General features: G+C 38.7%; 1 protein-coding gene across 3 annotated transcripts in view; it reads right to left on the reverse strand.

The window, feature by feature from the left end:
* ocrl (OCRL inositol polyphosphate-5-phosphatase) overlaps positions 1-13,280 on the reverse strand; it is a 117,257-nt gene that overhangs the window by 16,617 nt on the left and 87,360 nt on the right. For all 3 annotated transcript variants that reach the window (XM_078547054.1, XM_078547055.1, XM_078547056.1), the window contains one exon: positions 7,637-7,872. In XM_078547054.1, coding sequence (XP_078403180.1) covers positions 7,637-7,872 — 236 coding nt within the window. The remainder of the gene's footprint in view (positions 1-7,636; positions 7,873-13,280) is intronic.

The raw sequence follows: 13,280 nt of genomic DNA on the forward strand, positions 1-13,280 counted from the left end.
GTGTCATTTAATTACATTTTGTAGCCAAGCAGACTGCAGATTGAAGTTATCAAAAGAGGTAAGGTGTCTTTAAAATGCTAAGTAGGTAAACATGGTTGGGGTCTTAGCATGTAAGGTGTGTCACAAAATTGCATTTTTAGATAAATGAAGGGAGGTTTGAATTTCAAAGAGGTTAATGAGAATATTGGCAACGTGAAAAGATTTACATTATGAAAAGGTAAAGTTCCAAAGACATATGGAAACAATGGAATTTACATATTAAAAAGAGAGAAACATATATAAAAGGAAAGTGAGGCTGTGTGTCAAGAGAAGGCATCATGAGATCTAACAGGAGTGTGTGAAGTAGTCTTAATGGAGCCTCCAGCATTTGTGCATAAGCTGGCTGTCTACAGAAATTGAAGCTGGAGAAAGCCATTTTGAATTCCACAGTCCCAGGGTATTTTGTTAATTGGCTGGATCTGTTTAAAATCTAAAAATCTATTTTAGGACCGTTGCCTTAAAAAATTAGGAATTTTAGGTGTTATTATAGGAGTAATTTGTAGTTCTATGTATATGCTTGAAATCTTTTCTTTTGTTAATAAATATTTTAATTTAGTTTTAAAAAAAATCTCTACTGGTGGACTTATTACTTCTGAATTTGGTGCATGCATCTTGAAATAAATACAAATTGCAAAACCGTTGTGATAGCACGATCAACTTTCTCTCGTGGGTTTGATCTGCCTGGCACACGTTATCTACCACATCATAACAATTAACCAGAATGGTTCCAGGGATATGAGGCTTTAGCTACAAGATTAGATTAAAGAAGCTAAGGTTGGTCTCCTTGGAGCAAAGGAAATTAAGGGGAGAATTGATAGAAGTGTACAAGATGATAGATTTGGATAAGATAGACAAGGAAAAGCTGTTCCCATTAGCTGATGGTAGAGGGACTAGGGAACACTGATTTAAGGTTTTGGGCAAAAGATGCTGGGAGAACATGAGGAAGAGCTTATTTTAATGCAGCAAGTGAACTTGCTGCCCAAGAGGGTAATGGGGATAATCAATGATCTCAAAAAGAAACTGGATATACGCTTGAAGTAAACAAATTTGCAGGGCTATAGGGATAGAGCAGGAAAACGGGACTGACTGGATCACTCTATGGAGAGTAGGCATTGACTTGATGGTCAGAATGGTCTCCTCTGTGCCATACCATAAATTACTCTATGACTTATAGCATATTCAAGAATGCTGTGAAAATTTATGTATTTTATAATCTTCTTCATTCTCTGACTACTTACATAAGCTATAAACTGTAACCAGCAATTAATGTTTATCAATTTTATATTTATCCATCGATCCTTTATAAAATTTGCTATTTTCACCTGCACTCCTTTTTGCCCCAGAAAAGTGCACCAAAAGACAGCTGCTATTGGAGCCACCTTACCAGCAGGCTACATCATTGCAAACAAGAATGTTTAATTAGATTGGTATGGAAGTAGATTTACATCATGATTAAAGCAAATGATTTAGTGCCATATGCTACGCCAAATCCTGCAACTTTCCACACTTAGAGTATATACAGCATGCTTTGCTGATTGAGTATTGTAACTCTGCATAAGGAGTCCCAGAAGAAGTAAAAAACGTTCCTGTGAATGCTAACAGATCACCTGGTTCACCAGCCTACAGATACTTCAGACCATGGGCCAGGATTTTCTATTCGTTGGGCGGGCTCAACAGGAGCAGTTGCGGAGCCGACTGCCGCCCATGATCGGCTCCACACCATGATTTCAGGCGGGCGGGCCAACTAAGGCCCGCCCTACATGGATTGCGAGCGGTAGCACTGAGCGCTACCTGTGTGGGCAGGGGAGGAGGGAGAGTTGGATCCAGCACTCTTTAGCGCATGCGCACGAAAGAGCACTTCAATCTCCCCAAGGCATGGAGCTGCCTCAAGGGGATTGAAGTGCTTTTGAAAAAAAAACACAAAAATTTAATGAAACATGTCCGTTCATGTGACCGTGTCGCATGAGATGGGACATGTTTTTATTTTTCAAAAAAAGTTTTTAATTTGTAAAAGCTTTAGGAAACCTCATCTCGCTCGCAGATGAGGCTTCCTTAAAAACGTAAAGGCCACTTGGCCTTTTTGCCTGCCCGCCAACTGTAAGTTTGGACAGGCAGCGTAAAATTCAGGTTAATTACCTGGTTAATGGCCTTAATAGGCCTATCAATTATCAGTGGGCACGCAGCCAACTTTGACGTGCGCCGCCGAATGAAATATCGCGAGACTTCGCAACGCACGCCTGACGTCATCGCATGTTATTTAATGTTCTGGTGTGTCGGGCACATACCCGAATGCCGAATGGAAAATTCTGCCCATGAATTAGATTTAATCTAAAAAGTAGCAAAATTGATCCGTAAATATTAGTTGATAACAGGGTCAGACTTGAACATGAGAAAAAGGAGCAGGAGTAAGCCATTCAGTCCCTCAAGCCTGCCCCGTCATTCAATAAGATTATGGCTGATCTGCCCCAGGCCTCAACGCCTCTGTCATGCCAGCCCTCAACTCCCCTATATCTTAAAAATCTATCTACCACCTCTTTAAATACTTTCAGTGATCTAGCCTCCACAATTCTGAGGTAGAGAATTCCAGACATTTACTGCCCTCAGAGAAGAGCTTCCTTCGCATCTCAGCTTTAAATGAGTGTCCCCTTTTTCTGTAACTATGTCCCCTAGTTCGAGCTTCCCCCATTAGTGGAAACATCTTCTCAACATCTGCCCTATCAGGCCCCTCAGAATCTTGTACGTTTCATAAGATCACTCCTCATTCTTCTAAACTCTAATGAATAAAGGCCTAACCTGTTTAGCCGTTCTTGATAAGTCAACCCCTTCATCCCAGGAATCAGGCTAGTGAATCTCTTTTGAACTGCCTCCAATACCAGTATATCCTTTCTTAAATATGGGGACCAACACTGTACACAGTATTCTGGGTGGGGCCTCACTAACACCCTGCGCAGTTGTAACAAGGCTTCCTTATTTTTAAACTCCAACCCCCTAACAATACAGGCCAAAATTCAACTCGTCTTCTTAATTACTTGCTGCGCCTGCATGCTAACTTTTTGTTTTTCATGCACAAGAACACCCACATCCCTCTGTGCTGCACTTTTTTGGAGTCTCTCCATTTAAATAATAGTCTGCCTTTTGATTCTTCCTACCAAAGTACATGACCTCATACTTTCCTACATTAAACTCCATCTGCCAAGTTTTGCCCACTCACTCAACATATCTACATCCCCTTGCAGATTCCTTGTGTCCTCATCACAACATGCCCTCCCACCTATTCTTGTATCAGTAGCAAATTTGGATACATTACACTCTGCCCTTGCCTCCAAGATAGTAAATAATTGAAGCCCTAGGGCTGATCATATGGCACTTCACTAGTTATGTCTTTCCAACCTGAAAAAACCTATTAATCCCTACTCTCTCTGCCTTGTGTGTTAACCAATCCTCAATCCATGCTAATACATTACCCCCAAAACCATGAGCTCCTATCTTGTGCAATAACCTTTTATGAAGCATGATTATCAAATGCCTTCTGGAAATCCAAATGCACTACATCTACCAGTTCCTCTTTATTAACTCGCTTGTTGTATCCTCAAAGAACTCTAGCAAATTTGTCAAACATAATTTCCAAACTAGAAAACTAGAAGTTAGTCAGCCTCCCTCGGAATTCTTAAGGTACCAATACTATATTTTAAGAATTCACACAGAAAAAATGCAACAGTGCATTTGTGCCATAGAAGCCTGTGGGTCATTTTGTAACTATTGGTGGATTGTATTCACTAAAAATGCTCCAAAAAGATATTTTGACAGACATCAGTATTGCAACCTTTTATTTTATATTAAGTTGATGCCTAGGAGGCTCCTCCAGTGGTCTGGCTCAAAGGCTCCCTACTTTAATATCTCAGACCAGGCTATGCAGAGTTAGCTGATTTCAGGACATCAGTTGGGACAGTGCAATTGGTTTCAGTGTCCCTGTTGTTATGACACCGCAGATGATGTGTGTCAGGCAGATCAAATCCACGAGGGAAACTTGATCGCGCTATCACAATAGTTATGTAATTTGTATTTATTTTGAGATGCGTGCACTGAATTCAGAAGTAATAAGTCCACCAAGACTTCTAGAGATTTAAAAAAAAACATTAAAAATATTTATTAACAAAAGAAAAGACTTAAAGCACATACATAGAACTACAAATTACTACTATAATAACTCCTAAAATTCCTAACTAACCTGACTCCCAGTCACACCCCCTTTAAGGCAATGGTCCAAAAATAGATTTTAGATTTTAAATAGATCCAGCAAATTAACACAATACTCTGGGCAGCGGAATTCCAAATGGCTTTCTCCTCCAGCTTCAGTTTCAGTCGACAGCAAGCTTATACACAAATACTGGAGGTTTCATTAAGGCTATTTCACACGCTTCAGTTCGATCTCACAATGCCTTCCCCTGACATATTCTCCTTTATATATGTTTCTCTTCTTTATAATATGTAAATTTGATTGTTTCCATGTGTCTTTGGAACTGTATCTTCCTCACAATATAAAAACTTCCATGTTGTCACTATATATTGTCGGCAACCCTTGGGAAAAATAAACACATTCCTTAGCTTGCATGTCTGGCTATTTGTAAACAGACTGAGTTCCCTTTGAAATCCAAATCCCCCTTCTCGTCTATCAAAAAATGCAAATTCCCTTCACACCTTACATGCTGAGCCAGCATCCATGTTTACTCATTAGCATGTCAAGCACCTAGATTCTTTTGATGAGTCAAAGCCTGCAGTCAACTTGACTTCAAATGTAATTAAATCACACACAGACAGACCTAACTATACTTACCCCCATAAACCTACTTTACAATAAACCAGAAAAATATTAAAATTATTACACTTTCATGACAATGGGCAATGGTAGAGTGAGGGAAAAATAATTCATCCAGTGTTTTCAACCCTTCTTGTTCTTCAGTGATTCCTGTGCACACACAGGTTGGGCAAGAATAGAATTGGACTCAGATGGGATGCCCTGCAAGATCTAATAGCCAGTCACCAGGTACTGTGTAGGCTCATAAATGAATGGTCATTTCATTGAGATACCAACACCCAAGCACGTCCATCCAAGGAGGAGGAGGAGAAAACTTCCAGCCTTTTTTCAGCATGTTAACATTGATCAGTTACCTGAGTACTTAAGCTAACAGTAAAAATGTACTTCCTTTACTGGCATTTCTGACCCAACAATGTTATCTTATTAAAAAATGCCAACAGATCTCACAATTTACAGTGCTGGTTTCCCAACCAAGTCTTTTTCATTTCAAGTGCCAGAATTACTTGCTACTCAATTTAATTTGGGGAAAAGAAAGGAAAGCGTCAGTTCTTAGCTCACTATTTGGTGGAGAAAGAGCTGATAAAGCCCTTCTTTCATAGAGGTAAATTTTCTTTGCAACTGCTATCCATTTTTGTGCACTTTCCAACAGGGGTCATTGGGTAGTGATCAGATGAAAGGATCCTGTTTGTAATTAAACCTCATTAGCCAGGAGTGTAGAGATTACTATAGTGATAGATCAAGTGCAATGAGATAGCTCAATAGAGTTGGAAATCGAACCTGGCATTTCCTAGTTTGTATGGTTCAGTAGTACACCAGTTACTTTATATCCAAGGCCATTGGAGAAATTCAGAACAGTTCTAACCTTCAAAATCTGAAATACTTAGAAAGGATTAGATGTAGTCAACCAGTATTAGTCTAACACTTTCCAAATGTACCATTACCTTCTGTAACATGTGGTCATCATCCTGAACACAGCACAAGAGATAGAAAGAGAAAAAAAGCATCAGCCAGAGAAAGATTTCTGTAAAGTATCACGTGCAGAAACAATAGGACTGAGATAAGTGTAACTATAATTACTTCTTTCCTTTGGAGTGTTGTTCACAACTTTCAGAATATGCACTTTTCAAAAACCTTACTTCAGAAATGAACCTGAGGATGTACAATTCAGCAACCAGGAAATGTGAGAATTTTTGAAAAACTTCTGTGTTTGTGAATAAAACACTCTTAAGTCAGGTAGAAAAGAGGAAGATTCAGGATAAAGCTCCCTTTATTCGGTTCCAAAAGCATAATTCAGCTGCAACTTCAAAAGAGTACTTCTTATTGCATCAGTGTGGCATTTTCCACCAACTATCTTTAGTCCTAAGTGACTCCAAATTTGTGCAAAATGATGAGCTTCATAACATCTTTTACTTTCTTGTACTGATCAAAGTAAGGGATATGAATGCTAGGGAAATGAACATCCTCTATTTTAGGCACTGGATGTTAACAGCTAGTACTTTCAGGTCAGATATAGAACATTAGACTCAGTAAAAATACTTCTACAATGTATCCTCACCCTAGTCTCTGAAGTCTATCCCCTGTAGTACCAGTGTAAGATTTTCCTATTTCCCACACAAGCTACCTTGTACACCCCACCACTCCCCTTGGAGTGGGATTACCAAATTAATGCCAACTAATGTCCCATTTTGGGTAGTTTTATGCTGTGGATCCATATTTCCCAAGCTGATTTCATGCGGGGTCTTTACAAAAAGCAGACAATCTTTCTGTCTAGATTTGAACCCAGAGGTGAAAAGCCGGCGGTTAAACCAACACACTACCTGGGTCTGAGTTAGAACATTATTGCTAAGAAACCAAAACTTTCAACAGTTCATAACTGACAAACTGGGACGAATATTGCTATAGCAGCTGCTGAAGGTAGAGCAGAAAGAAAAAAATCCTGAGGGAATCATCCCAGATAAAAGTTAACAGTGACACGTATATGAGAGATGGATTGGACCTTACACACAAAATAAACAATATAAACAATAAAAATACCTGATAAACAATATACTCTTGCTCCCAAATTAGCTTCTCCATTAATAGTACTCTTCACTAATGACTCCTGTGCTGATAACACAACACATCTATCACGAAGAGGAGTGGAGGGTCATTTTACAGAAATCATATCTTTTAGCTTGTGCAATTGCTTACCATTTTCATATCATTAGACAATACAATAAGGGCTGAAAGTCTTCTACAGAAACACCATTGCCTCGATCAGAACAAATGTTCAACAGTGGTTTGTTCATGACAACCAAAGGCCAATCATTTGGTGCTTTTCCTAGCAGAACCATTTTCTTTACAGCAAATGCCACTTGCATGGATTTAAATCTCTCAATTAATAAATAGAGCTGCGTTAAAGCAAGAGAAGAATGTACTAATATCAGCAACATTTCTTCAGCAAAGGCTTTTCGTTTAAGTTCATAGCTGTCATTGTTGTCAAACAGAAAGCAATTTTATAATTCGATTGAAGGGAAAAAAATTGCAGGACTATGAGTAAGAGCAGGAAAATTGTGCTAATTTGATAGCCCTTTCAAAGGGCCAGCATGGGTACGATGAGCTGAAGGGCCTCTTTCTTTGCTGCATTGTTCTAAGACAAAGAAATGTAATTTTGGTCATTTAATTTAAATCGTGAGGGGAGGGGTGGAGTGTACAATAGGAAAGGTTTGCAAGAGGCAGTGCCCAAAATTTGTAAAACATTAATAATGTAGATTTTCTTTTAACATTAATGCAAATACTTACCAGGTCTATAAGCTTGGTGATGGGCACTTCCCTAATTGGCTTCTTCATTCGACACAGTGATTCAAGTGATGTACCAAAGCAACTTGGTAAGTAGTTTCCACCAATCGTTAGGAAATAATCCTTCCCCCGATCCAGATGCAAAACCAAGATGTCCTCAATCTTATCCTCAGCTGAGTTTAATAATGTCACAGACTCCTTGCTAACATAAACTTCAAGTGATATATCCACAGACTCATCTGAAAGAGAACATGTACAAGTATTCAGAAGCTCTTCTTAAATAGAGACATTTAGATAAAACCATGGCATTTATATGGTACCTTCAAAAGAGAACTCCCAATTCACAGTTGAACTAGGTAGGGGAATAGCCATGGAGTGAGAAATTAGAAAGGATGACTTAGTAAAAAGCAAGTTTTACTTAGGTGATTATAGGTAGAGAAAAGTGGAAGAATTGAGAGAATAACTACAAAGAACAGTGCTGAATTCTCTAATGCTAAAGGCGGGCAAGAAAGGGGAAATAATACAGAAGGCCAGAAGAAGAGTCAAAGGGTGCAATAGAAGATGCAAGAAAGCAAAATACTGACGTAGCGCCTTTTATAACCTCAGGACATCCGAAAGTGCTTCACAGCCAATAAAGTACTTTTGAAGTGGAGTCAGTATGCAATGTAAATACACAAAGCAGTCAATTTGCATACAAGATTCCAGACAGCATAAGGAATAAGTGTCTGCCAGGCCACTGGAGAACTTGCCTGCTCTTTGAATATTACTACTGGATCTTTTATATCTATCTTGTTTAATGTCTGAACTAAAAGGTTACACCTTGGGCGTGTGCTGTGCCGAGGGCATGCAGCAATGTGTTCAAGTCTCTGAAGTGTGGCTGAAACTACAATTTTCAACCTCAAGAGGCAAAAGTTCTAGCACGTAACCAAGGTTGAGAAGGGTACAAGGCTGTGAGGGGGATATAGGGAGCTATTTTGATTTAAATTTTCTATGATTCCCAATTTTTGTTTTGGATGGGCCACATTCCTTAATCTTTGGTGGTGTTCTCTCTTTAAAGGGATGTGATCTATGCCTGTACGGTAAGGCTTTAACTAACTCACAATTCCATTGATCTACTGCAAATAGGATTCTTTTATACGACAAAAATTTTAATTAAGTTCCCCCATTCTGCAGTTTAGCTCAATCTTTGCACAGGGTAAGGAAACTGGACGGCCTCCTGATGGGTCTGTTCCTGGCCCGACACACCTGCCAACCTTAGGTACAGAATGTTGCAGATTATTATGAACAAAGCTTCCCTATGTTTGCAGCTTTTGTTTGTGCCTGGATGGTCCTTGAATAGCAACATGCATGTGTTAACTGGATATTTTCTATAGCCAGTGGGAATGCATGGGTTGTTTGGTTTGCTTTTCTCAGACTTTACAGCTTTACTTTTAGTTTTGTTTGAATACTAGTTTCAATTAAATGCCGGTTTGGGTAGGTAAAATCCTCCCTGAATTTTTGGTGGTGTCTTCAACATTCAGAGGATGTCCACAACAAAGTTAAGTTCCTTTCATATTTTATTGCTATTATTCCTATATTTATTATTCTATTTATCCTCACTGAAACAATATCATATCTTACACACCTGCATAAATGGTCCTCAAGTCTCCCAAAGATAACAAATCTTTCTTGTTTTTAATTTGAAAATTATGTTTTCTGTTCTATAATGCTACAGTTCTTTAATGGCATTCTCATGCATTTGCATCATCATGAATGTTATGTTAGGCAGCCTTGTACAGATTTGTGCTGGATTCTTTTGCCTATTGGAAAACCGACTAACCTTATTCCTCCGATACTCATATCCTGTATTTATGGATGTTTTTCTGTTAATTCTATATGCATTGTACACTGTTTAAACCCATTTACTAATTGTTTATAATTCTTAGTTGTAAATATTTATGTGAAGATTAATCTTGCATACTTGCCAAATTTTGATAATTTTATAATAGATTTATCCAATTTATCCTTTAATGGATCCATCTTTTTTCTACTATTAAAACAGTTGCAAGACTTAAGCCTACTTTGCTGCTCTGTGCAAAGTGATATTATTTTCTCCTACTTTTTAAAAAAATATGTTCTTTAGCTATCCTTAGTTGCATTTTATATCCTTGCTTCTTTAAAGTATTCCTGCTTTTCTTTTTAAGGTTTCATCTAACCTCCTTAGTAAACAATTGCGATTGGCAAAGGCAAGAAATTTAGGCATTGTGACTTAATACTTATCAACATAAGGGTGAATTTGAGTTTACTAACACTGTAACCTGGGAAATCAACCAGTAGGACATTGGTCTTGAGGTAAAATGTCTGTTTTATTCCATTTCAGTAACTGGCATAATTGAGGTACAAACAGAAATGGGCAATGGTAAAAATGAGCAGGCTTAGTGACAGACAGAATATCGGATAGCTCAGGCTGAACAATCAGTAAAAGAAGGGGAATGGGGTTGGAGGCGAGAACACAGACTTTTTGCCAGGAGCTGATGAGATACTTTGTTTTCCCAGTGCTCGAATGGAGAAAGTTCCTGGCTTGCTTTACTTTCTAATACATTCCATCTTTTCCTTCTGTTTAAATGTGATTTCTAAGTCTTCTTGCACCATATTATTTTTGATCTTAGCTTTGACAAAAATTCTGATGGCACAAAGCTGGCTAGATCCTAAGTGCTCATTCGGTCATTTCCTAAACAGCTCTCCTGACTTGCTAAGCTTCTCCACCAGAAAACTATGTTACTGTATAAGCAAATTTGTATTTCATGTCCACCTTCTGTTGGTCTCTGATCTAACCATTCAATTTCAGAGATGTATTAATTATGGGAAATTTCAACATTACAAAGTTCCACAGCTGTCCTTGTCTGCCAACTCACCTTTGATGAGTGTTCTTTAAGTTAGTTAATAATTGTTTGGTCCTATTCACATTAAGGGAGTTACCCCAGTCAGCTGCTTATAGTAATGATGGTCAAGAAATTGTGGGTCTGCAGTTCTTGATTTTCCATTAATTAATTTAAATGTTAAGCAGCTCTTCTCCCGACAGAGTACCTGAGCGGGGAAATCAGCCCTATTAAGACCATAAGACATAGGAGCAGAAATTAGGCCATTCAGCCCATCAAGTCTGCTCCGCCATTCAATCATGGCTGATAAGTTTCTCAACCCCATTCTCCCGCCTTCTCCCCGTAACCTTTGATCCCCTTACCAATCAAGAACCTATCTATCTCGGTCTTAAATACACTCAATGACCTGGCCTCCACAGCCTTCTATGGCAATGAATTCCGTTCTTCCCTTTACTCTGAGGCTGTGCCCTCGGGTCCTAGTCTCTCCTACTAATGGAAACATCTTCCCCACGTCCACTCTTTCCAGGCCTTTCAGTATTCTGTAAGTTTCAATCAGATCCCCCCTCATCCTTCTAAACTCCATCGAATATAGACCCAGAGTCCTCAAACGTTCCTCATATGTTCAGCCCTTCATTCCTGGGGTCGTTCTCGTGAACCTCCACTGGACCCTCTCCAGGGCCAGAACATCCTTCCTGAGATACGGAGCCCAAAATTGCTCACAATATTCTAACTGTGGTCTGACCAGAGCCTTATAAAGCCTCAGCAGCACATCCCTGCTTTTATATTCTAGTCCTCTCGAAATAAATGCCAACATTGTATTTGCCTTCCTAACTACCAACTCAACCTGCAAGTTAACCTTAAGAGAATCCTGGACTAGGACTCCCAAGTCCCTTTGCACTCCAGATTTCTGAATTCTCTCCCCATTTAGAAAATAGTTTATGCCTCTATTCTTCCTACCAAAGTGCATGACCTCACACTTTCCCACGTTGTATTCCATCTGCCACTTCTTTGCCCATTCTCCTAACCTGTCCAAATCCTTCTGCAGCCTCCCCGCCTCCTCAATACTACTTGCCCCTCCACCTATCTTTGTATCATCTGCAAACTTAGCCAGGATGCCCTCAGTTCCTTCATCTGGATCATTAATGTATAAAGTGAAAAGTTGTGGTCCCAACACTGACCCCTGCGGAACTCCACTAGTCACCGGCCGCCATCCTGAGAAGGACCCTCTTATCGCCACTCTCTGCCTCCTGCCAGGTAGCTCAGGCTGAACAATCAGTAAAAGAAGTTATTTTATCCTCATCTCCTTCTACTGTTACAGCCACTTTTTTGTAACTTCTAAATTCCTGACCAATTACATAATTCCTCCACCTTTCTTTGTACATCTATAGTTTAAATATTTTATAGTATCTTAGTTCTGGTTCTTGGTCATCCTCTGGCATTGGACATATTTCTGAGATGCCAATATTCTCATTACCATAAACTCCAGTCTTTCTTTATTTGAGTAAATATAAAAATCATTTAAGTATACCCTTCACAGTTCTTTTATTTGTTCTTTATATTATTTACATCATTCATTTTCCTTTGCTCTCTTTGTCTCATTCCATATTAAAAGGCTATTTTTAGCACCTCCCATATCACAGCACAGTCCTTGAGGAGACTGCTACTGTGACACAGCAGTTAAAAGAAGATAGCCTCTGGATTTGGATTTGGAGAGAGCATCAGCATAGTGGGGGCTTTGGGGTGTGGCGGGAGGGTGTTGGGGAGGAAGAAAGAAAGAGTCTCTCTGTAGTGTTGAAAGTGACTGTTTAGGCCACTTGAACAAATAATTTGTTGACCTTTCTTTTTAAAAGATGGAAAAAGCCGTGTCGTTTAATTTTTATGATTTTTTAAAATAAAGATTAAAAGTTCGAAGCATTCTGTGGGGATCTAGGGAGGTGGGGTGGGAGCAATCAAACTGTGAATGCAATCTTAACCTGGTTACCTATACCTTTATGTATAACAAAACAGTTTGGAAACATTTTTCAGAATAAGTATTTTGCCATTTTTTTGCAAGGCTTTTGGGGTTCACAAGGTGAAAACACCCTTCACATAGAAGATAATTAAATTTTAATTTGTCAGTTTTACTTTTCAATGAATATAACAATTTATATTTTTGTAGTACTGTTCAAGTACAGAAAGATGTAATAGTATTGACTAAATGTATAAAAGATCAACTCAAAATCCACCAGCTAATGTGTGTGTCAGATTTTGCTTATTATCATGGAGGTTGAGTAGGGCTGTTTTAGTCGAGAAGGAAAACATTCATTGGTTAAAAATAGTTTTTCTCATTGATTTAATTCAAATTAGAACCTAAATTTCTCATGAAGACTAAAATTAACATTCAAGTGACAAGAACAAAATTACAATGTTTTCTAGAATTAAAAGAACATCCAACAGTCTACAAATGATGAAACAAATGTTGGAACTTTAAGCAGATGAATAAAAGCCCTTATCATTCAAGACCTTCTTTATTTGTCAACATTACTTGTGGCTGCATGAGCTGTGCATGAAGTGAAACAGTTCTCATTTGTCAAAACATACAATTTGGGGATTTTTTCCAAAGGTTAATAGTAAAATATTAATGAAGGGGAAAAATTGCAGGGCTATGTGGAAAGGACAAGGGAGTGGGATTGGAATTGGATAGCTCTTTCAAAAGAACCTGCACAAGCATGATGGATCAAATAGCCCCTTCGACAGCGTGTCACATACAATATGATTAAAATTTGGAAACTAAAGGCTAGGCTGAAACT

This window comes from Cetorhinus maximus, chromosome 8, assembly GCF_964194155.1.
Source record: "Cetorhinus maximus chromosome 8, sCetMax3.hap1.1, whole genome shotgun sequence".
NCBI classification, from domain to species: Eukaryota; Metazoa; Chordata; class Chondrichthyes; order Lamniformes; family Cetorhinidae; genus Cetorhinus; species Cetorhinus maximus.